The sequence below is a fragment of the Strigops habroptila genome, chromosome 5 (assembly GCF_004027225.2).
Source record: "Strigops habroptila isolate Jane chromosome 5, bStrHab1.2.pri, whole genome shotgun sequence".
Taxonomy (NCBI): domain Eukaryota; kingdom Metazoa; phylum Chordata; class Aves; order Psittaciformes; family Psittacidae; genus Strigops; species Strigops habroptila.
The window spans coordinates 65,845,186-65,868,502 of record NC_044281.2 but is presented as its reverse complement, the minus strand read 5'-3'; the positions used below and the strand labels follow the sequence as shown (position 1 = coordinate 65,868,502).

At 37.3% G+C, this 23,317-nt stretch overlaps 1 protein-coding gene across 7 annotated transcripts in view; it reads left to right on the top strand.

Moving 5' to 3' along the window:
- The first annotated feature begins 1,214 nt into the window (after nt 1-1,214).
- LOC115607945 overlaps nt 1,215-23,317 on the top strand; it is a 28,119-nt gene continuing 6,016 nt past the window's right edge. The window contains exons 1-12 of one of the 7 annotated variants that reach the window (XM_030485867.1): nt 1,215-1,348; nt 1,879-2,069; nt 2,274-2,350; nt 11,837-11,912; nt 15,493-15,624; nt 16,483-16,606; nt 18,946-19,006; nt 19,110-19,156; nt 19,578-19,653; nt 20,592-20,693; nt 21,199-22,122; nt 23,007-23,048. In XM_030485867.1, the coding sequence (XP_030341727.1) occupies nt 2,322-2,350; nt 11,837-11,912; nt 15,493-15,624; nt 16,483-16,606; nt 18,946-19,006; nt 19,110-19,156; nt 19,578-19,653; nt 20,592-20,693; nt 21,199-22,122; nt 23,007-23,048 (1,613 nt within the window). In that variant the 5' untranslated portion in view covers nt 1,215-1,348; nt 1,879-2,069; nt 2,274-2,321. The other 6 variants (XM_030485864.1, XM_030485866.1, XM_030485869.1 and 3 more) reach the window with 6 other exon arrangements.

Here is a 23,317-nt window from a genome sequence, read left to right as displayed (position 1 = left end):
ACCCACAAAACCTGAAATCTGTAATACTCCAGATTTACAAATGTTCAAAGTTTACTATCTTGACAAACAGAAATAAAGTCTTGTTTCTCTTAACACCAGCACAATAATTTCAGACTAAATTGCAGCTCTGTCATAGATAAGCAGGCTTATCAATTACGTGGCAAGGAACGTCCACTCTGAAATTTAACACTGGCAACTTCTCTCTCATATAAGCAAGTGAATGGGAAGTGTAAAAAGGCTGTTATGTCAGAGCATTTGTACATTAATACACTCTAAGTTGTCAACTACTTACAGTCTTTCAAAAGATAAACACTTGAAGGAGTTTCAGAAAAGACTTACTGGCCAGCCTGAAAATGAAAACTAATACCAGAGACCGCACGTTAGCATCAGTGATCCAGCACTGGCTCACCGATTACCTCTCCCCCCACCTGCCTTCCACTCTAAAAAGTGGACATGTCCTCTCATCTATCCACCTTCTGAACACAAGACGTGAACAGGACAGTGCTGCAGGACAGAGGCAGCAGGCACAACACAGGGCAGCAATCTACAGGCAGATCGAATCAAAAACCCGAAGAAACTACAGTAAGAAAGAGTTGGAAGCGACCCCGAGCACAAAAGCCGGCATCTCCTCCGGGAGAAAAGATGCGCACGGGGCGGCAGCGCATCTGTCTTTGTAAGACGAGGCCATACCCTTCCCGACCCGCCCGCTCCGTGCGCTCCCCCCTCACAGACTCCTTCAAGCCTCCGCTTCCGACAACCGCTCTTCAGCGGCTCCACCGGGCCGCCGAGCCCCAATTCCAGGGCTGCACCTGGCACAAAACCTCCCCCCCCCCCGAGAAAAAGCACCGCTGCCTCTGCCTCCCCCCCAGCAACGAGCCCTGACGGAGCCGAAGGACCCCCCCCGCCAACCTCCACAACACCCAAACCCAGCACCGCTCCGCCTCACACAGCACCCGCCCACCCCGCCGAGCCGCTGCGCATGCGCCACAGCCCCGCCCCGCGCCACAGCCCCGCCCCGCCCCGCGCTCCCGCGGGCACGCATGCGCCTCCAGGCTTGTTTCCCCCCTCCCCCCCCCCCCCCGCCTTCACACGGCTGCGCAAGCGTAGAGGCCCCCCCCCCCGTCATCCTATTGGCCAGCCCCGTGTCGCGTGCTCAGGGGCGGGTCTCCCGACCCCTCAACCCTCCTCGCCGCGCAGGCGCAGTCGGCGCTCGCCGGCCCGGCTCTAGAGGAGCAGGCGCATTGCCCACCCTGGCTAGCCGGCCGGCTGCTGCACAGGCGCAGTCCGGACCCTTTCGGGAACGTTCTGTCTCGCCACAACCTTCCTCTGCAAGGGAAATCCTGTCAGGGTACGGGCCGCCCGCAGCCCCGGTCCTCCCCGCCCCGCCCCGCCTTGCCGGCGTCCGGGCCTTCCCGTTTCCGACTCCTGCTTGTAGCCCGCGCCCTTCTCCGCACAGCCCATCCCTCTTCGACAGCCGGCTGCCCGGCCCCCCGCAGCAGGGCCGCGACCTCCCTTCCCCCCCACCCCCCTGCCCCGATCTCTTTTTTCCTCTCCCGAGCTCAGCCGCTTCCCGCTAAAAAGAAGCGCCCCGAGCCGGCCTCGGAGGCCGGTCGCGCCCTGGGCTCCCCGCGTTCGCGGGGGCATGCGGCTTTGAGGAGGGAGCCTTGCGCCAGCCTCAAGCGTCTTCTCTGGAGCGGCGGACATGGGCCCTCCGTGCTGGGGGGCAGCTCCCCTCGCCCCTCTCCTCCCTGCCCTGGTCCCACTGAGATCGGCGGGCGCTGACGCTGCCCAGGATCTAGCGGGAGCCCACCTGTCTAGGTTAGAGTGGGCCAGGTGATGGTTCTTCCGTTGCTGAGGTGCCGGCATCGCCTCTTGCAGCTGCCTGGAGCTTCTCGTTGAGACGAGTTCTAGCTGTGGGAGCACAAGGGCAGAACAGATTGCTCCGAACCACAGGAGGGGGACGGAAGGGGCTGCCAGGAAGATCTTCGTCCCTGCAGCGCTGCTGCTAGAGTTAGAGAGAAACCTGCTGCCTCTCCTCTAGGTTTCTTTTGATCTCCTGGAGAGGAGAGGTGAGTTGTATTTCCCTCTTGTTGTGCTGTAGCAGTGGAGAAAATAGGCTAGCATGCAAGCTGCAGAACTTTTTCAGGATGGCTTCAAGCCCCAGCTGACTGCTTGGTTTATTTTACTTGAGACTCAGCCCTGTGAAAAGGCCCACTGATGGAGAAAGAGATTAGCACCGTGTTAACTGCGCGGTTCTCTCTCCTTTGCTGCAGTGCCCACTTTCACCGCTGTCTCCTGCTCTGCCTGCTCCTGCTTTCAGCATGGTAAAGAAGAATACTATCCCCGATGGGTAAGTATCCCTCACTAATCAAGAGGCAGGAGCGGGCACAGTCCTGCCCACAGAGAAGGGGCACTGACTGCCCCAGGCGCTTTCTTGCCAAACATCTTCACCACCTACAGCGAGGTAAGGTAGGTATCTTCTCCAAGACAGGAACAACCCAGCCCTTCATCCCCCAGGTGAGTATAATGCTCCGACCTGTCTGTGAACACTTCTCCTTCATCAGCCAAACACAGTCCCTTCTTCCTAACCTTCTTACCCCCAGATACATACACTGGGGGAATGGGGAGTAGTCCATCTTTCTGACTACTCACATGCTTGCTACCAGGAGTGGAGGAAGAGCTGATAAGATGGGAGCAGGTGGTTGCATGCATGTGATCAAGGAGTATTTTTATGGAATCAGGTCCAAAAATATCCTTCAGTTTTGTTTTTAACAAGAGGACAACAAAAATGTTTTAATAATTAAAATAAAAACAAAAATAATAATTAAAAAGCCCCAAATGGGCTTTCTGATGCCTTGATTGGGAGTGCATAGGGGAACCACAGAATGCTCTCCTTTAAAACAGATACAGTTCTATTCTCCAGCTCTACTGGGAAGAAGAAGAAAAAGGAAGTCCAAGTTTAGAAGTTTAACCCATGCATTACTCCTGGCATCAGTACAAACTTCATGGATAGGAGAGTGTGCTGAGGTATAAAGGCACACTGTAATGGGACAAAAACTTGCAGTTTTTACATTATTTGAGGTAGGGTTGACGTTATCCTGGTTTCAGGGGAAGTGTTAAATAAGTCTATTAAGAATCTTCTGAGGAGGAACAATAAAATACAAAAAGCATGATTTCCTGCGAAATATGTTAGCCTAAGAGCAATAAATAGAAACAAAAGTTGAACAAAATTTTTAAAATAACTTCAAGAAATGTAGAAGTTTCTTTTCATAGCTGACAAACTCAAGGATTAAAATTAGAATAAAATTTAAGAAAAGCTAAATTTGTCTTTCTCTGACAGTTTATATAAAATTTCAGTTAAAAGTTGGACAGAATTGAGCTAACCTGGGTTAGGTTTGCAAGCAGTAATGCAGAAAGCCTGAAAGAATAACTGTCGTCCTTGTTTTCGCCATACTGGGAGATTATTACTAAAACAGAGAGAATCAAGTGCTCATTTCTCCCTTCTTTTTCCCCCTTGCATTTGAACTGGAACAGCTTTCAGGCTACATGCATTTCTTAAGTATGGAAGAAGCACTGGACTGTACTTCGGCTTCTGATTGGAAACTAACAGCTGTGTATCTTTCAAGGAGAGAAACATCTACTGTGGAGTAATTGGTTATGAAGTTTGTGTTACCGTGACAGAGCTCATGATACTGAAGTGCTTTCAGCTTCTCCAGAAACTCACTTTTTGATAATATTAACAAATCAGGCCAGACATCTACAGTATTCGGTTTTGGCAGTAAAGAATTTTAAGGAATTGTCAGTCTCCCGATCTCATGCAGCAATATACTGATGTCATCCTTGTGCTAGCACAATATGTTGTAGTCTTCCACTGTGATTAGTTTAGTACACCAGGAAAAAATAGCAGTGAATCCTGGAAGAGGGCTTAAGGAAAACTAATTTTAACCTAGGTGTCCTGCACATGCAATTTACTGGCCCCAGAAATAGCTGTTGGCAGAAGTGAGATTGTGGTACACTATAGCATAAGGACCAGTCTAGATGGTAGCATACTATGGAAGTACCGCCTCAATCATATCACAGTACTGTAACAGCAAGAAATCTAACAGTAACTGTTGTTTTTAATGATACTGCAAGAGAAACATTGCAGTTAACAACCAAAGAAAGTCACATTACATACAAACTTTAGATTATGTGTTACTGTCTGAACTCTTTATACAGTTCTTAACAGTCTCAGTCCGAATTCTGTTCTGCTAATTAAAGCAATAGAATAACTTTGAGGTTCATTTAAGTTATAAGTAGCTAGGAGTAGTGCAACTAAACAAGAAATGTTGATTTTCAACTGGTCAGCTAATTACTATCATCTTTTACAATACTGTCTGCGACATAATTAAAGCTGCCTTTATGTAAGGATTGTGCTATAGCAACACACAACCTTGCTAAGTATCAGCACTTTTGGGTGTATTTAAAGTAATATGAAAGTGATATTAATTGCCAGTGTTGCCACTGGATCTGCACTGTTGGTTCGTAGCTTGTTCTTCTTAGCCCACTGTCTCCTAACCCATGTTTGGGTTAGGTGAATGTTTGATCTGGTGCTATTTGCACCATCTTTTGCTCCAGCAGTGAGAGAAGAGGGTGCACTTGGAAGCAAGATATATTCTTCCTGTATTCCTTCATACCTATAAGTGTTTCTTTTCTCTTAGTAATGTCTAGTGTCTAGGAGCAGAGCTAAGGTGTACAGTGTCCATTGCAGTCTCAATCCTAGAAAGTAGTGCGAGAAGTAATTTTGTTACAGAGCAAGACATCAGTATAAGAGAGGGATTCAAGTGACAGCTTGCAATGTCATTTCCACCATTGAGTCAAGTTCTGGTTCTTCAGTTTCTGAAATGGTATTGTTCTTCAGTAGTTGCATACTATGATGTTTTAATGGAGAACCAGACAGTAAAATGAGTTCAAGTTACATAAGAAACAGTCATAAAATACTATGATGTTTTTACAGATCTATATGTGTTTGTGCTTCAGCATTCAAAATCCTGCTGTGGGTATAATTTCATAAACTCAGATTCAGTTCTGAAAAGCATCTGCAGAAACGTCACCTTGCATGCTTCCTTTAAATGGTATAAAAGAATACCAGCAGTGGGATTTTTTTATTATAAAGACAAAGCTGAATTGTTTCTGCCTATGCACTGTAAGCATACTGGTTTAATTGATTTTTGCCTGGGCAGACTTAAAAGCATCAGCATTTTCATTTAGACAGGAACATTAAATACTGTGGCAGAACTGATTGTGCATGTTCAAGGGTGGATGGAGAGAATGGTTACCATAAGGTGAGAGTTTATTTGTAAAGTAAAAGTGCCTCTTACCATCAGGCACAGAATGCTTGCACTTAAAAGTGTGGGCTGGGGAGAAATTACTTCTTATAATACCCAACTAATGATAACATTACTATAAATGTTGAAGGCCCATATCTTGTGTTACAAGACACCACCACAAATACAAAGCTATACAATTACTTCCTGACATAGTAAGGAAACTTTTCTCACATGCTTTATAGCCACGCTGTTTTTTACAAGCTAGGACTTATTTGAATCCCACTTACAGGGGATGAAGAAAAGCAAAGTGAGAAATCTGTGTACTAACAGATGATTAAGGGCTATATTCCCTTCCTTCTGCTTTTGACCTGTTCAGTATGTGTTCTGTTTTGACAGCATGTCATGGTCTTTGCACAGCTATCTTTTCAACAGAGTAGTACTGAATGTGTGTCTATAGAGGTACGGAAGCCGCTTGGAAAATAATATGGAAAAATACCATAATTACTCTGTACAGGTATTACAGTACAGAGATTTTTATTCCTTTTTCTAGCATATACTAATGTAAACATCAGTTTCATAAGCTGTTTAAAGTGGGTTTAGGCTTTAGAAAGACCAGTGCTTGCCATAAAGAGTTTGTAGGGTATCTGTTGACAGTTTGCCATGCTCTGTATTTTTGTGTAACTCTGTCATGGAGATCTGACAAACTTAAGACATGAAACTTCCAAATTATTTCCAATTCAGTGGTTCTGTTGTATGGTACCTATGAGTTATTTAGTAGCTCTCTTGTGTAGCTCGCCCTTAAAAGTGTAGATAATATCTTTATGTGAAACATACTATTTTTGTTCTAAAAAAATCATAGAGAAAATAAATAGTAAGGTATTTTGCCATTCATTGATACATAGTTTTGTATGTTTCAAAACTTACATAAATGTCTTTGCTACCACTTTTTTGCTTGTTTGTTTGTTTTGTTTAATAGGAAGATTATGCAAAATATAGCTATTACAGTGTTCTTTGGTTGGCTTATTATCTTGGTGCTCAACATACCTTTGAGCTTAAAGCTAAAGAGGCTTCAGAATGAACACTGAATTTTGCCTTACTCAAATTTACTGTAAGCTTGTCTTTATCATGGACATTCCTATAATGTCTTCTTTTATCCTGCTTGAAGCTAGAGGGTGCTATGCAGGCCCTGTTGATGATGCTCAGTTGCTTGGTTTTGGAGCTGATTGTTTTTTAAAAGTGGTGGGGTTTTTTAAGCTTTTGTTGCCATTTGGTTTTTTTCTTTTTTCCTGGAACAGAGGCCATTTCACTAGTTGTTGCCATTACAAAGCATATTGCTGCTGGATTCATGGGTTAATTTAGGTCACATATCTTGAAAACTTTTACTGGGATGCATGAAGCTAGTTTCTTTTGTTTTACTGAATATCTCTGAAATGTTTAGATTTAAGAAAAAGACAATAAAACATGCTTGGTTTTCATTTAAATTAAAAAGGATAAGCAGAGTAATCCATTTTCATATAAACTAGACTCAAAAACCTCTAACAGATTAGCTGTCTAGAGTCTGTAGCATCGGTAATAATTGCATTTAACAGGAAGCCATTCAAGCATCACAGAAATTTCAGAGGGAAAGGAGAATTATTGTATTAGTTTGATTTCAGCGTTTTTTCTCAACCAACACCCAATTCTTTTATTTAGAATGGCAGGCAAAATTCTGCCTGTGTTTTAAGGTAATTGATGGTAGTTGAGGAGTGATGAAGACAAACATGATAGGGAAGTGGGAACTGCAAAAGCTAAATAGTAAAATAATTGGTTAATATGTATATGTTGTTGACTTTCAGGTCTTGATCTGCATGTAGTCCCTGGATTGTTTACCTGTTTGAAAACTTAGAAAAATAAAGCTGTAATTGAAAATGTATTGTGTGCGCAACATGTCACTTTTTATTTAGGTGCTGTAGTCTTTTAATTACTTTCGTGTTTGACCATGCAAAATTTGGGGGGTTTTGTGGCTTTGGGTAAAGTTCAGAAAAAACTTAATTACCACATTGGGCCCATAAAAGCTATTCTGATGCAAACTTAAGAGTTTGATTTGTGTTTCTTTTAACATACTTCTTGAGATTCTAAAGGGAGTTTGTTTTGTGAAAGGGCCAGAAATATCACAGATTTTAAGCTGATAGTTTGCTTTACGCATGCTGACCTAGATTATGTGCAATTTGACAACCATAGTGTTTTGTAGAGAAGTTCTCAAACTTGAGTTTCTTCCTGGAGATGCCTCTTCTGACTGTTTGTGTTGGGAAGCTGCAGTGTTTCTTTGAATTTACACGATTCCATTTTAGATTCTTATCATAGCATCTTTCTAATGTGAATGCCATTGGTTCTATGGCCAGAGGTATTTGATGCAACTGCCTAGATTTATTTCTAGGCATAGAAATAAATTTCATGTCTGTGTCTCAGTAAGGTATCACTGCTTCTTCCAGGAAACTTCTTGCCATCTTTTCAGCTGCTTCATATCCAGCTTGTTTTTAGCTCAAGTCTTGGTTACCTTTTAGTCATCAGTACAGGAATGATGACAGTGCCAAGTCTTGTGTTAACACCTTTGACTGCTGCCTTTCTTCTGTTACTTATGTTCAAGCAGGGCACAAATAATGTATCACAATTCTCATTCATACTTGTTAAAATGTTTATTTCAGCCTTTGCTCATGAAATTCCTGCTTATGTGACCACCTGCTGCTCACTTTTCTTTGGTCAGTTCTGCCTTTATCTAGACTTCTGTCAGAGTTTTACTTTCTTTAGCCGCTGTCACCTATAATTCCCAACCAGATTCCTTTGTTGGCAACAGAACAAATTTGAATTCATTTCCTTAACTGACCTTTGCTTAATTTAAATCTACTGTTTTCTACTGGTTTTAGTTTGAGTTCTGCAGCAATATGCTGACATTTCCTCTTTAAATATAATTTTAAAGCTAACATGGAATACATACCCTTTATATATTTTGATGAAGAGTGCCTTCAGTTTATTTTCTACCATAGAACTGTCAGCAGCTTTCAAGTTTCTTGCTGATTATGCAGATTTATTTCTGGACGGATTTAAACGGCTTTAAATACAGGAGAATAAAAACCTGAAGTTTATGAACGTCTGACAACAAGCTGTGCAATCTTGGTGCATTGTCCTGTCAATCCCTTAATCTGAAAAAAAGGTTGGAATTTTTACAAAGCCTTTTTTACGTGCTAATTACAGAAAATAAGATTTTTAGGCCTTTTTAAAAAAATAATTTCTTACTGGCTCCTAATTGCTCGTATTTATGATAATCATGGTTTTCCATGAGAAAGCAGGTTAAAAAATGCCTGAATTTGTAATTTATGGCATGTTTTAAATTGTCTTACTACATAAGGTAATTGTTCTTTTATGGTTGGGACTTTTTTACTTTTGCCTTCCTTCAAAATGTTTCTAAACGTATATATGTGAATGTGGCTGGCTGTCAAATCCTACTTTTATAAAGCGTTTCTTACATTTTATTGGTAGAGGTAACACCAAAGAGTAATTGAACTAGGTGGAAGAAAAAATACTGTATTCATGTTTGGCTTATCTCTATGACCGCATTTGCAGCACTAGTTTCTATATCTCAAGGTACAGTTCGTTTTCTAATTGTATTTGGAAGTGTAAGAACAAAAGCAGGAGTATTATTTCCTTTTTTTTTTTTTTTAAATAAAAGCATGTAATTTCCAGAGTTACGTAAATTAGCAAGAGGCAGAAGCTGGTATTAAACCTGACTTTGTCATTAATTTTAACAGTAGTTCAGATTAAATATACATCTAAATAAGGCCCACAGCATTTAGTACCTTTCTAAGATGAAGTAAATGAGATAAACTATGCACAGAGCAGATATCACAGTTTATCCTATAGATTTTGTTCATATTTTTTTAACTGAGCACTTCTTGTAACTAAGATACTTCATAATGTTGTGGGGTTTGTTAGCTACAGTAATATTTTCAGTCCTTTTATGCTGTTTGTGATCTTAATCGATTCACATACAATTTATCTAAAACTAGAATAAATGGAACATAGTCTGAATTTTTTGTTTTCATAATTTACAGCTAGTTTACAGCCACCAGACTCCAAAGTTTAGAAGCTTAAAAATTCACTTAGGAAGACCTCTCAAGTAAGAGCACTTCTGTAATACCCAATCTGTAATTTTTTGAGCAATGCTTTTCAAACTACAGCAATTGAGAATGTGCTCTCTTTTTTATCCCTGTATTCAACTGTCCTAAGCTAAGGACATACATGAAGTAGGAGTCTGGTTTTGTTCGCTCATTGCAATTATGAAGTATAAAGTTTCTGCAATAATTTAGAATTTAGTGAAAGGTTTTACTTGGAACATCTCTTACTGATTTAGTCTGTAGCTTGCCCTTGCAGCTTCTCACCTTGTATCAGTCTTCTACATGACAGCTGTTTGCAACAGCCTTCCTAATGATGAGTTACTATTATTCATTTGTTACTTCATTTGTTATCCATTAAACTAAGCATTTGTAAGTCTGCATTGTAAGTCTCAATTATGCTTCTGGTTACCATGCTATAAGTGTTTCCCTTGTTACTTCCAAGCATCTATGAATGGTAATGCTGTTATTTATATACTATGACAAGAACAATTATGCATATTTCATTGAGCGTTTTGCTAGCCAGCATTTAGTTTTCATTATGGTCCCATATGGGAATTGCAAACAAAGCAATATGCTCAGTGGTTAGACTACTTTAAAATGGAGTGTTCAGTTTATTTTATAATTTATGTGGTTTTATGGAAATCAGCAGTCTAGAGGCTGTTGGATACTCTCTTTAAAGGGAGAGATTAATTTAAGCATTAATTCACAAAATTATAAGTGAATGGGCACCAGTGTTAAAAACTCTTATAAAAAATATTTTGTATTTTAACAGTTGAGGTGAAAATGGAAGAAGGCTATGTAGATTTTAAGTCATCTATCTGCATCTTTTGAGGTCATAGAAATAATTTGCCCTCACATGAGAAGAAATAAAAGTCCTAAATTTAGTAAGTTACCTCTTTGAAGGTAAAACTAATCTGCTGATTAACTTGTTTTCCTCTTCAGGTCAAGCTTTTCATACTTTTTTAAAAACCCGAAATCTCTGAAATGTGATATATCAAGAGGTTTTTTCAGTACAGTGTAGAATTTGTGAACACCAGTTCTTTGTGGTTTTGGAATTCCTAGTATTTTGAGTGTTGTAATAAATCTTCATATTAGTAGGTGATTTTTGCTAAGTTTTGATGTGATGGAATATTCTCTGTTTTTTTCAAAATACGAAGAGAAAGTTCAGTGAAGAATCTTTCAAAAAAGCAGCATATTACAGAGTAAACATATTTGCAGAATCTAGCAGCTTTGTATTTTTACTGGAAGTAAATTTTGCATTTCATTGTCAACTGAGTGATTGATCTGAGCCTGTGATAACTTTTTAAAGGTGTTTGATTTAGCCAAGTTGAAAAATTTCCACCAGCTATAGTAGAACAATACTTTTTAACTGGTTGAACCTGACTCATCTGCTTTGCTTTACATTGGTGCCACTTGGTTGTAAATGCTGTCCTACTATTCAGAGGAGAGGAATTTTTTGGAATTTGAAGAAGAAGGAGGGAAAAAGATTGTTTTCAAATGTCCTGATGATACCTTGAAACCACTTCATGGAATAATTGCAGATCTGGGGACTTAATTCTACTGTACGATAACAGCAATCATGCACATTATCTCTAAGAAGTATTTTCTTTGTAGTGGTGCTCTAAGGAGAATAAAGACTCATTTTATCAGGGCTCCTGACTTCAGACTTCCAAACAATAAAAATATCTTTCTGTAAGCTGTGTATTGTGCTAAATAAGCTTCTGCCCTGATCAATGCTGTAGCAATATTCTGTTTATATTCTTCCAGCATCTTTTAGGCAACTCGCTGTTTCTGTTATCCCAAAATAGTGCTGATCTGTTGGTTTTATTCAAATATATAATATCAAATTTTTACAATTCTCCTAAAAAGATGTTAGTTTCTTGGTGAAGCAGGCAGGTTACTAATGGAAGATGGATTTTAAAAAATATTTTACTTGCATATCAGGCTTGAATTGGTCATATTTTCAAACTCATGCACATCAGTTACAATTGCTTGGTTATGTGCTCAGGGAATTTTAGGAAGTGTTTGATCCTCCTGTTTGGAAATCTAAATGTTAATATATTATGCTAGTAGTTGCATGGCCCATCCTAGGAAAAAATACAACTATCATATCTTTCTTGCAGAAGTTTGAAATAACTATTATATTCAAAGTATGTGAAATACGGTACCAGATTTGCCTAATACTTGTAAGATAATTCACATAGTTTGAAATAACTTACAATTTTAAAGGAGCATGATTTTTATGTGCTTTGTTTTACCACAATTTTAATTTTAAGAGGAATGTTTTTTTTTTAAGTTTTACATGAAGGTGTGGGTGTCGTCTGTTGGATCATGTCATCTGGAGATATTTAACAATAAATATTTGTTTCATTACAGATGGCGGAGTTTGACACCAGTTGGACAGCCTATACCAGGAACTAGATTTATTGCATTCAAAGTACCTTTAAAAGGGGTATGTATAAAAAGTAACTACAGATTGGTTCTATAAGATACAGTACAAACGTAATGGAGAATAGCATGAATATTCATGCAAACTTCAGGAAAGTTTTACGGTAAAATAATTTATTCAGATTTAGTAGACTACATTAGTCATCTACTAGTGGCTTTTTTTACATAATATTCTATATTTTTTCCGTTTCTTTTAAAATTTTTATTTGGTGTTACTCTTTTTATTTATCTTTTAAAAATTGTAAAATCTCTACTCAATCAGCACAATTCATTTGATCACTAATAAGTGGCCTAAATTCAGTATCATATTTAAATCTTTTCATGACTGTTGTTAAGAAAATTGTACGGAAGGGGTTATGATATTAATAACAATCTAGGTAATGTAATCCAAAATACAATTTTACAGAACCAAAGCACTCATTAAAGGATACTCATTAAAAGTATTGCCACTGCAGTACTTTTAAAATGACAGAATTCAGAGTACCAATTTCATAAGCAAAAAGCTTAAGTGATCTGGAGGAATGTAGTATATTTAAAAATGAAGTCTTCATAGATTTATTAATGTCTTAGTGCTTCCTTTAGATTGTTACTAACATGGAGTGCCGTCTTAATCTATAAAATAGTCAGGTTGTTTAATTCTTTGTGACAATACAAAATGTGAAGGCTGTCTTTTTTAGACTCCAGTTCTTTTGTGGATTGAGGCATAGGTCAAATAGGGCAAATTTGTCCTTGTATGTAAATTAACACAAGTGCTGTATAAATTTTTCCATGTCCTTGCTTCAGATACACAGGAAGTAAAAGTTAATAAGCTCTTTTGAAGTTCAGTGGCTAGACATAACCTTAGCAGGTAAGAGTCTGTCTAAGCTGTTGTCTACAGATTGCACTCTAGTATTCATAGACACAAAATTTGGTTTTTTGGATATATTACTGCCCATTATGTTTTCAATCATCATTCAGTTCTGCTTCCTGCAGATGCTTTTACAGCTTTATTATGATGGTTTTGTTCCTCTGACACCAAGGATCTCACACATGACATTGGTCATGTTCTCCACAGATGGATTGTGCAATCGTGTGTTTTTACCAAGACCATCAGTGAACGGATCTAGAAGTGAATATGAAATTCAATAGATTTATAACTAGCTTTTTGCTACTGGGGTATTTGAGAGAGGATTTTTTTGTATCATAAGCTCCTGTAATTCCACTTGATCCAGCACCAGGGTTTCACATAGAAGCAGTATTCCAGGCAGGATTTGTTCAGTGTATGTATTTCCAGTTCACTGTCACTGTCACTCTAAATTTCAGAGAAAGATACTTCATTGCTAACTTTACTCTTTTCCCTGCAGCTCCTGTGGTAGTCTGGAAGGAGCTCCACCAGTGATCATAAAAAGGGCAGGCATTCTCAGAGAACATTTATAACAATATCAGAAGTAGGCACTCTATGTCAGTGTGTTGCTTACTTCCAGTCCTACTGGGGCATAGATCCTTCTGTGGAATCTGTCTTTCAGCTTGGCCAGATACAAAGTCTGGTGCGCAAGAAAGCAAAACATATAACATTTCTGTCCCTTTGGTTTGTTCAGTGTCAACTGTGCAAGATACAGAAATTACAAGTCTGCCAGAGACTGTGTGCTTGAAGCTCCTGGAGTTTCTGGCAGAATACATATAAAATGCTTATTATGATGTCTTTGCAAAGATGATGGAGGTCAGTAAATCTGTCCAGAAATGCTGAAGACCTGATTTGCCACAGTCTATCAGAAGTCATGTTATTAAATTGGTGGAACAGACCTCTTCACTATGCAGCAGCTTCCTTCTTTGCTATCTATTAGGAAATTGATGATTGGTGATTTCACCCAAAGGGACAAAACATATTTTCAGTATTTCAAGACTCAAGGGTTATTGTTTTAGCAGTAGATGTACTGCTAATAAAGGCTTTAAGGTCACAGGTTTACTTGCAAGGGTTTTTTGTCTTTCCTTTCAGATCATCATTGTAATGCTAACAGTAACGCTGGAGTATAAGGTCTGGGCAAGTTCCTTCCCACGCCATTAGAAGGATTTTAGAATTGATGCAGATTTCTCACATTCTCAAAGCCCAATTAAACACCTAAACTACTGAATACTCAGCAGGAGTTTCTCAGAAAATTCCAAATAATCTTTCAAAACACAGTCTTTCATAACACATTTAACTGTTTACTCAACCAAGAAATATGTTTAGAGATGTTTTATTTTTGTAAATTCCACCTCAGTTTGTGTGACTTCATGTAGTAAAATGAAAAATTCTTCAACATTTTACCATAGACTTTTTGCAGATTCTCTGTTAATAAGTTCAGTTTCAGATTTTACTAAAACTTACTGCTGAATAGTTGTGAGAGAATGGACTTTGTTCATTTTGTTTGAATCTTAACCTCCACTGTTTCTTCAGCAGTGTATCAGTATCTGAAATACATACGACTGAATAATTTTATATGCTTTCCACCCTACTCTTTTTAGCTTGAGCTTCCTAATCACATACCAGCTTTGATAGGACTGTCCTGCTGTTTATTCTTTAATTTGGTTTCCTGTCTCTGTTTCTAAATGTGAGATAAGTGCATGCTAGCATCTTAGATTATAACCCATAGAGTCAAAAGAAGGAATGGTTAGTTACTCTATACCATCTGTGGTTCTAAGAGGTATGTGGTTTGTGGCTGCCTTCCTTTCCCTTAGTCTGAGTCCTGTCTGCTTGAATTTCTTGTTGGCAAAGGAATTGAGAGGTGGTTGAGACTGCTGCATCTTTTGCCACTGTCTTCATTGGTTGTGGCTGAGCCTGTGTCAAAAGGTTGTCACAATGGACAAGTGCACTATTCAAAGAAAATCCAGTCTTGCATATATGAGGCATTTTCATATCTACAGTAAAGAACACATTTCAAAAAAACACAGCTAGAGCAGGGTGAGTAAACATTTTTTCCCACTGTTTCTGTCAAATGAAATTAATTATTCATTACCCACCAACATGCAGCTTTCTGAGTAACCACATCTCAGTCTTACTTAATATTTCCCAGTGCTAAATGACATGCAAGTACACTCTGCCAAGAAATGAAGCAGGGATAAAAACGTCTGCACATTTGTGGGGAGAAAGTTAAAACCTTTAGAAGAAATTAACACTTTTATCACAACTTCTCATGATTTATATGAAATACACTTAATTTTGTGTTACTTTGTAGGATGAAGTATGTTTGGGGAAAGCTGATCGTGGTATTTTGCTTTTTGCTGATGTTTAGTTACTTAAAAATCAGTATATACATGCTGCTTTTTGCAAGATCTTTGTGTCTATCAAATTTGTGCTTATTATAATAATATTTGTTAACATTGTACAGGAGGAAATGCTCACACATTTTCTTGCATTTTTATCTGAATAAGAATACACAACAAATTCTTGCTTTCTGTTTATTTGGTTCCTTTTATCTGTATAATACATGGATGTAGTTCTGATACTGTAAACTTTCCCTCTTGAATACTGATGTTTCCTAGTCCTAATTAAAACAGCTGAATATTACAAATACCTTGTTATTAGAACTTAAAAAGAAAATAAATATTTTCTATTTTCCTTGTAGGCAATTAACCAGAGGCTTACCCCAACCCAGAAATTTACACCAAAAGACTTAATAGCTGCAATGAAAGCCCTAAATGTGGAGCTTGGATTAGTTATTGATTTAACATATACCACAAGATACTATGAAGTTAAGGTAATATAAACAATAACAAAATAAAATAGTTACTGCAACCTTTATTTTGAAGTATTTACACATTTGCTTACATTGAATTGGAATAGACAAGTACGCCATCTAGACTTATTTTGTGTCTCCAATAGAAACTAAACGTTTTACCACAGGAAATAACTCTTTCTCCCAGCTAGTTGCATTTGTGGCTTATCTGTATTGTGGTAACTTAGAGTAACAGATAAAGACTTCAGTGTCGAGCATCACAGAAAAGGTGGAAAAGACTTACAGTCTGTGTCCTGAAGATGTTCGTATTTATTCCTTGAGTTCTTTCTAACTGATCTTCTGTGGAATCCAGTAAGAAAGTGTACATTTTCAAACTATTTAATCAATTTCAAATTTTTTACCAGTATGATCCAAACAATTGTGATTTATCAGCCTTCTATTGAAAAGGAGAATAAATAGCAGTGTTTTAACTGACTGCTAATCTTTAAATGTACATGGGCTGTAAGCATTAAGGGGGTGAATATGAGAGTATATATATGATTGTGGGTGGGAAGGACAAATATTGTTCGTAACTGTAAAATGGGTTAGAATGAAATTACAAGAATCTGCTCTTTTTTAGTTAATGTTCTGCCTTATTAGCAGGGATAAATAAGTCTTCTGTAAAAACAGTTGTTTAGGATCAGGTGTTTAAAGTGGAAATGTAAATAGTAGTTTATGAGAATATATCTCTATAGAATTGTGTCAAAATTGTTTTCAGTTTCTACTCAGGATTTGAACTACTGTTTTATAGTGGCATTATGTTAGATACCACTTAAGGTTTTTCATTGATGCAAGACTTCAATAATTTTTTTACCTTTTTTTTTTTTTTCTTGTTGCTAGGATTTACCTAAAAGTGTGCAGTATAAGAAACTTTATACTGTTGGACTTGAAGTCCCCGATAATGCTACTATCCTACAGTTCAAAAAATGGGTCAGAAAATTCCTATGGGAAAATGCAGGAAATGGTAAATATCAGCATCTTATGCTGTAAAACCCCATAAATTTTATTTCAGTGCTAACTGTATCATTTATTAATTTCAATAGATAATTTACAACACCAGGGATATCAGACTTTCCATAGCACTTTCCACTTTATTATCATAATAAGATACATTATGTGAACCACTGCATGTCTTTTTTGCATTCAAAACATGTCTTTAAAAAATTACTAGTAACTTAAATGCCCTTCCTAATAGTATTATATTTGAGTATATGTCCAAGTAACTGCAGCAAGGCTTTCATCTGTCTGACCCAAACTGTCTACCATCAGCTTAGTGTTGTAGCTGCCAGCCCCTTATGGATGTTCTAAATAGCACAGGGTTTCTTTCGTGACACTAGACATTGATATGTGTAAGCAATTTAAGTCCGTTCAGTCTGCTGTAGCAGTATTTTGATTCATGAGTCATTATTGCCTTCATATCCTAGAAGTTCTTAAAAATCATTTTACTGTCAGTATCAATGTTTCCACAGTGTGGCTCTGCTCTTAGTATTCATGCAATAGTACGGTTCTTGCTGTATAAGGCACTTTCCGTCAAAACAAATTTGCATTCATTTTGCCACAGCCTGTTGTAGGTTTTACCTTCTCACTTTTTTTGGTAGTGTTTCTTTGTAGGCAGATTTTAACTGTTTGTCCATCGAATATTGGAGGACCATTCTTTCAAGCTTTTTCATTCTATTTGCTCTGGTTACTTTGGCATTTTCTGTGAGAAGGTAGGGATATTAACTGCCCTAGTGCACAGAGTTTTTGCTGCAGAGCATACCTGTGTGTTTGCTGTGGATAATCCCCTGTTTTGGGAAGGAGATCTGACCTAAATCTTGGGTATGAGATCCTGAATTAGAAGTGCTGGGAAAATGAAAAGGTATGAGAAGAAGCCTTTGTCCTTGCCCAGGAAGTTAGCATGTAAGTTCTTCCTTTGCTCTTTTTTGGTTTAGGGAAATTATGTGGAGATTATGGGTTTTCTTCTGGTTTTGATCTAGTGATTTTTCCTGTAACAAACAAGTCTGTACTTGAATCTAGTTATTTCTGATTCTCAGAAATAATTTGATTCTGGATGAAGACCTGCAGTTCCAGCTAGCAAAACCATTTTGGCAAGGGTTTATGTAACTTCAGAGTTGGAAGAACTTTCATTTTTATGTTAATTTACTCATCATAACTTGTCCTCGTTTTAGATTACTACTAAAATTCCTCAAGATTCTTCTTACAAATAATTTTTGAGAAGTTGGGGTTTTTTAGTGTCTGAATTGTCAGGACATATATGGCAATACAACTGTCCTGTCTCTGGCAAGCAGTTGTATTTTATATCATTTAAGAATTTGTTAAAGTCACATTTTGCAGACTGTCTGTCAGTAGTTTGTCCCTGCTACAACTTTTTTCTTCAGACAATTAAAGATTTTCTTCTAAAATCTAGCCTAAAACTCTCAGTTAATATACATTTATTCTTATGCCAGTTTTGACCTTAAATATTGTTGTTCTTCATCCCAGTTATTATATTCAGTATCTCAGATTTGGTTTTACAGACTGACAAGCTTCCTACATCCCTTCTCATAAACATTTTTTGTGACCATCATAGTAGCCCTTCCTATATATATTTAAATTTTATTTGAATTTTTCATTAAATATGGGTAAGTAGAATTGTATGAGATGGTATGGGTGAGGTTTTATCAGTGCCTTGCATGACCATATTAGCGTTGCCCTATGTTTGTTGGAAATACCTCCTTTGAAACATCCTTGCAATAGTAGGTTATTCTGTTTTTTAGCCTTTAGCTGATTAGCAAAACCTTTCCAAAAAAGACAAGATTTCTTTAGAGGTTACTGGTGCTTCTCTTCTCCATGTATTTCATACTCCTAGCCACTAGGGGCATTATGTGTATTTTCTCCTTTTTGTAGGTTTTACAAGAATCTGTAAGTTAAGTTCCTCAGTTTTACATTTGTCTGTTTAGATTTGCTTTCAAAAGCCATATGTTATTATTTTTCTCCTGTTACTGCAGTTCTGGCTGAGGCCAGCCGCTTTACCTGTCATCATTCCTCTTCCTTTTTTCCTACGTTTCTCAGAGTTAATCTCAGTCTTCACAGGTTTGGAAGTAGTCAGTTAACTGCTGCTAGAGATCCAGCATGAAGAGGACAAAGTCTAGATGTGTCTGTTGTTTTACAGGCATAGCAGTATAATTTGTAAATAGCAAACATTATTTATCATTACTTTCCTAGAAAAGTACCACTTTTTTTTTTTTTTTTTTTTTTGTTGCACTAATTTTTTAGTAATTTCACTTTCTGAACTATTAAAGACTGTGTTTTCCTTTTTGATAGAGAAACTCATCGGCGTTCACTGTACTAATGGAATTAATAGAACTGGCTACCTTATATGTAGGTAAGTGTTGTATAAAGACAGAAATCATTGTTCACAAAAGATAGTGTCCTTATATTAATCTATAATCCCTTTGGGACCATAATATAATCATATTTTTCTTCAGGTATCTTATAGATGTTGAAGGCTGGGATCCAGAGGCAGCGATCCAAGGTATTTATACAGTTTGAATTAAGATACATGTGTAATTCACAGTTTCTATAATTGTACTCGTAAATACTACAGTTCTATGTTAGTAACTTTAGAGTTATTTCATGTGCTGAAGATTCTGATTGTTGATTCTATTTGAGGCAAGACTCGAGCATTAGCAAATTGGCAGCATAGTGGGAATATGTTTCAGCTACCTAATAAATTTTTTTCTTTTGCTTTGGAGGGTTTGACTCATAGGTTGCTACCACTACTAGTCTCAGTTGTTAAAAAAAAAATGCTGCTGTGATGCCAGTTTGCTGAAGTATTAATATCAAGTTTGAATTGTTTGAAATTCAGTATCTCATGGTGAACAGAAACCTGCCTTTTCTGGTTTTGTGGCTCGGTTTGAGCACGTTTCATTAGTCTTGTATCTCTTTTTCCTTAGCTTTTGGTGATGCTAGGGGTCATCGCATGGATGGTCTTGTATATCTCACAGATCTCAGAACACAACCAATGAGAAGGTAAACATAACAAAAGCTTTTAGTTGTATGCTTAACATTTCCAGTATGTCTGCTCATATTTTTAAAAGTTCACTTCCAGTCACAAGCCAAAATTAACCTTAAACCTTTAATATGCAACTACACATATATCATAAGACTTCTGATAGGAATAACATGAAGTGCATGTACTTCATTCACCTTTTGAATTTATATGGTTCAAAATATTTTTCTAATCCGACAACTACTACTGAACATTGGTTTACTTCTGTCATACTCTGACAAGTGTATCGAGTCTGTATTCTCATTATAAGCTGAAAGGAGCTGCTGCAAAGATACCTTTAGAAGTTACATGATCTGCCTGCTGTTGTTGGCATGGTAAAAAAACAAAACAAAACAGTTTTAGGAATAAAAAATGATGGGAAAGTGAAAAATTGTTCTGAAGCTCCTCTGTTCATAGTAGTGTGTCCCTGGTATGTAAGAATTTTATGCTTATCATATTCACCTAAGAATATCTAACCTTTACATGTTCCGAAGTTATTTGTGCCAATGATATCTTGTAGCAGTAAATTGATTTTAAGCTTAAAAACTGATTTGCATATTTTTAGTTTAAGTGAATGCCCTTTGTTTTACTGCTACCATTGTTTCATAGTCTGTGCATGATTAAGTTAGTCCCTTGTCAGATTTTTTTAATAGGTATGGTGCTTGTCTCAAATCCTTTAGGATGTTTTTCCAAGCTTATGAAGTTTAAGTATTCTCTTTGCTTTCCCCGCAGCTCTTCCCCAAATATATTTACAAGATTAAAATTTGCTAAGTTATAAATGTGTAAATTTAATTTAACATGCAAAAATTTCTGTCATTTTGAGCTGAAGAATTTTTTATGTGGGGGGTTGGGTTTTTTTCTCTCTCAATAGTATGGTTTTAAAAAGGAAGCTTATGTGAGATGTATTTATTCTTCTTAGTAACCTTGGAATGGATGTATGGGATTCAGATGAAGATATTATTCCCCCACCACATGCAATGGAAGGACCTGTAGAGCGGTTCCCAAATGAAGATTTTCAGGGGTAATAGGATGAAACATTGAATAAAAAGCCAAAACAGTCGCATAGGGGAGAAGATAATTGTTTCTTATTAAAAAGAGATATTCTAAAAGATTTTATAAATATAACCTACTGATGCTAAATAAATTTATAGAATTTGGTGAAACAGTGAAAAGTTGAGGAGGAAAAAACGGAATGTGTGCTATTAGAAGTCTGTAAGTAATTAGTTCACTTGGAAAAAATTAGAGTTTTACTTTGCCTGTCCTTTTTTATTTTACAGTAATCTGCAATTATATTTTATTCATTTAGAATCACTGGTTTTGCCTGTTTAACAAGCACTATAGAATTACAGTTGAATGTTTGTCACAGCTTCTACTGTGACATTTGAAGTTTTATAATCTTACTTACTTGGATTCTTAGTAGCTTGGATATGTTTGCAATGTCTTTTATATCAGTTCTTGGTTAAAAAAAGTTTTCATTAATAACTTGTAGCTACAATATTCTATTTAAGACAAAAACTTCTTTACAGGTCTGGGAAAAGATTAAGAATTTATGATGACCACTCTCATGATGATTTGCAAGGACAGATACAGTTGAGAGATTTTGATTTCATTAATAAGGGACCTGGACAAAGACGAAGACCATTTCATGACCATCAGACTCAGGATGACTTAAGAGCACCAATGCAGATGAGAAATTGGGACTACAATAGGGGACCAGGACAGAGGCAAAGACCCTTTCCTGATTACCAGTTTTATGATGATTATGAAGAAGACATTCAGCTGAAGGACCCAGACTTCAGTAACAAGGGACCTGGACAAAGGTTGAGACCCTTTCATGGACACCAGTTTCATGATGATTTACAGGCAGAGAGACAATCAAGGGACACTGAATTTAACAGAGGGCGTGGACAAAGGCAGAGATCTTTTCCTGACCATCCGTCTCATAATGAGTTGCAGGAAGACAGGCAGTCAAAGGATTTTGATTTTGGTAGCAGGGGCCATGGCCAGAGACGAAGACCATTCCATGACCACCAATCTCGTGATGAATTTCAGACTCAGATGCAGATGAAAGAGTTAGATTGTGTCAACAAAGGTCCTGGCCAAAGACCAAGATCTTTCCATGACTATCAGTCACATGATGACTTACAGCCACAGATGCATTTGGGAGATTTTGAATTTGTTAACAGGGGTCGTGGGCAGAGGTTGAGACATTTCAATGATCACCAGCCTCGCAATGACTTAAAAACAGAGATGCAACTGAAAGATTATGATAATAAAGGTCCTGGACAATGGCAAAGACCTTTTCATGACCATCAGCCTTATGATGACATACAGGAACAGACTCAGTTAAAAGATTTTGATTATGGTGATAAAGGGCATGGACAAAGGCCAAGACCTTTTCATGATCGTCCAGGTCACGATGACTTGCCACATGAATGGTGTTCCGACAGGTAAAGCATCATTGAGCTGTAAGACCACAATTAGAGACTAGAAGCATAAACCTCAGCACTTCTAAATTAAATGTCAAATTAATTCATTTAAAAAAATAGACAATTACTCATCCTTTTAAAATCATATATAAATGATCAGTTAATTAACTCTTTTTATTTTGATTTATGAAAGGAGTGTTGAATCTTTGAAAGCCAATGTTTCCTAAATTAGAAGGTTGTGCTTCTTTAAAGCTTATATGTTTCCTTTACCTTTTAAGAGTCAGCTTGAAACAAAACTCTCTGTCCTACTTGGTTTTTTATAGAAACTTATATTTAGAAAGCAATCCTCAAGACAGAAGAGGATATGAAATTTTACTTATGCCCTTGGCCAAACAGCAATAAACAGTAATGCAACAAGGAAGTTTGATTTGCATTTGTTTATTCCATGAGTTAATAATTTGTTAGAAATCCCTTTGCTTCTGATCTTGCATTATATTTTCCCAAATACATATATCACTTATTAGTAAACCTATTGGACGCTGACATAATATTTCAAAATATTTTTAATATTTTGGAAAGTATTTCAGATTTTTTTTTTTTGCTAGTAAATGTCAATTTAATTTCTTCCATTATAGAGCTGAAACAGAGGGTTTCATTATGATGAAGCTTACCACTTTGAGGTGTTAAATTCATACAATTGTCATAGTTTTTATTAAAATTTTAAGTAGCTTTTAATTAAAAGTGAAAATATTTTATCTCATTCAATAAACACATATTTTCAAAGCTTACAGTTGTTGGTACTCTTCTTAACATGCAATTCTTTTGGTTATTTGCAGAAGTCAGTCTTTTTCTTCCCATGAAAATGTACCAGAACCTCATTTCTCCTCATCTCCTTCACTTCACAGAGATTACGGGTCTGATAATGATGACTTTAACAGAAGTTATAGGTAAATATCAGATTTCGTACGTTGTTTTCTGACTTATCTTTATACTTCCACTCCCCATTTTCATAAATGTAAAATACAAATTAACTGCACAGTGTAAAAATGGATCTTAATACTTTTGCTAAAATGCAGTTTAAACCATTGAATGTGAACACTGAGCAAATAACGTGGCTGATTTGTGGTCTGTCTATACTGAGTGTGATTATGAAATGGTTTGAGAACCCCTGATGTAAGTCATTGGCATGACAAGCATAGTTGAAGCTAATGTAGTA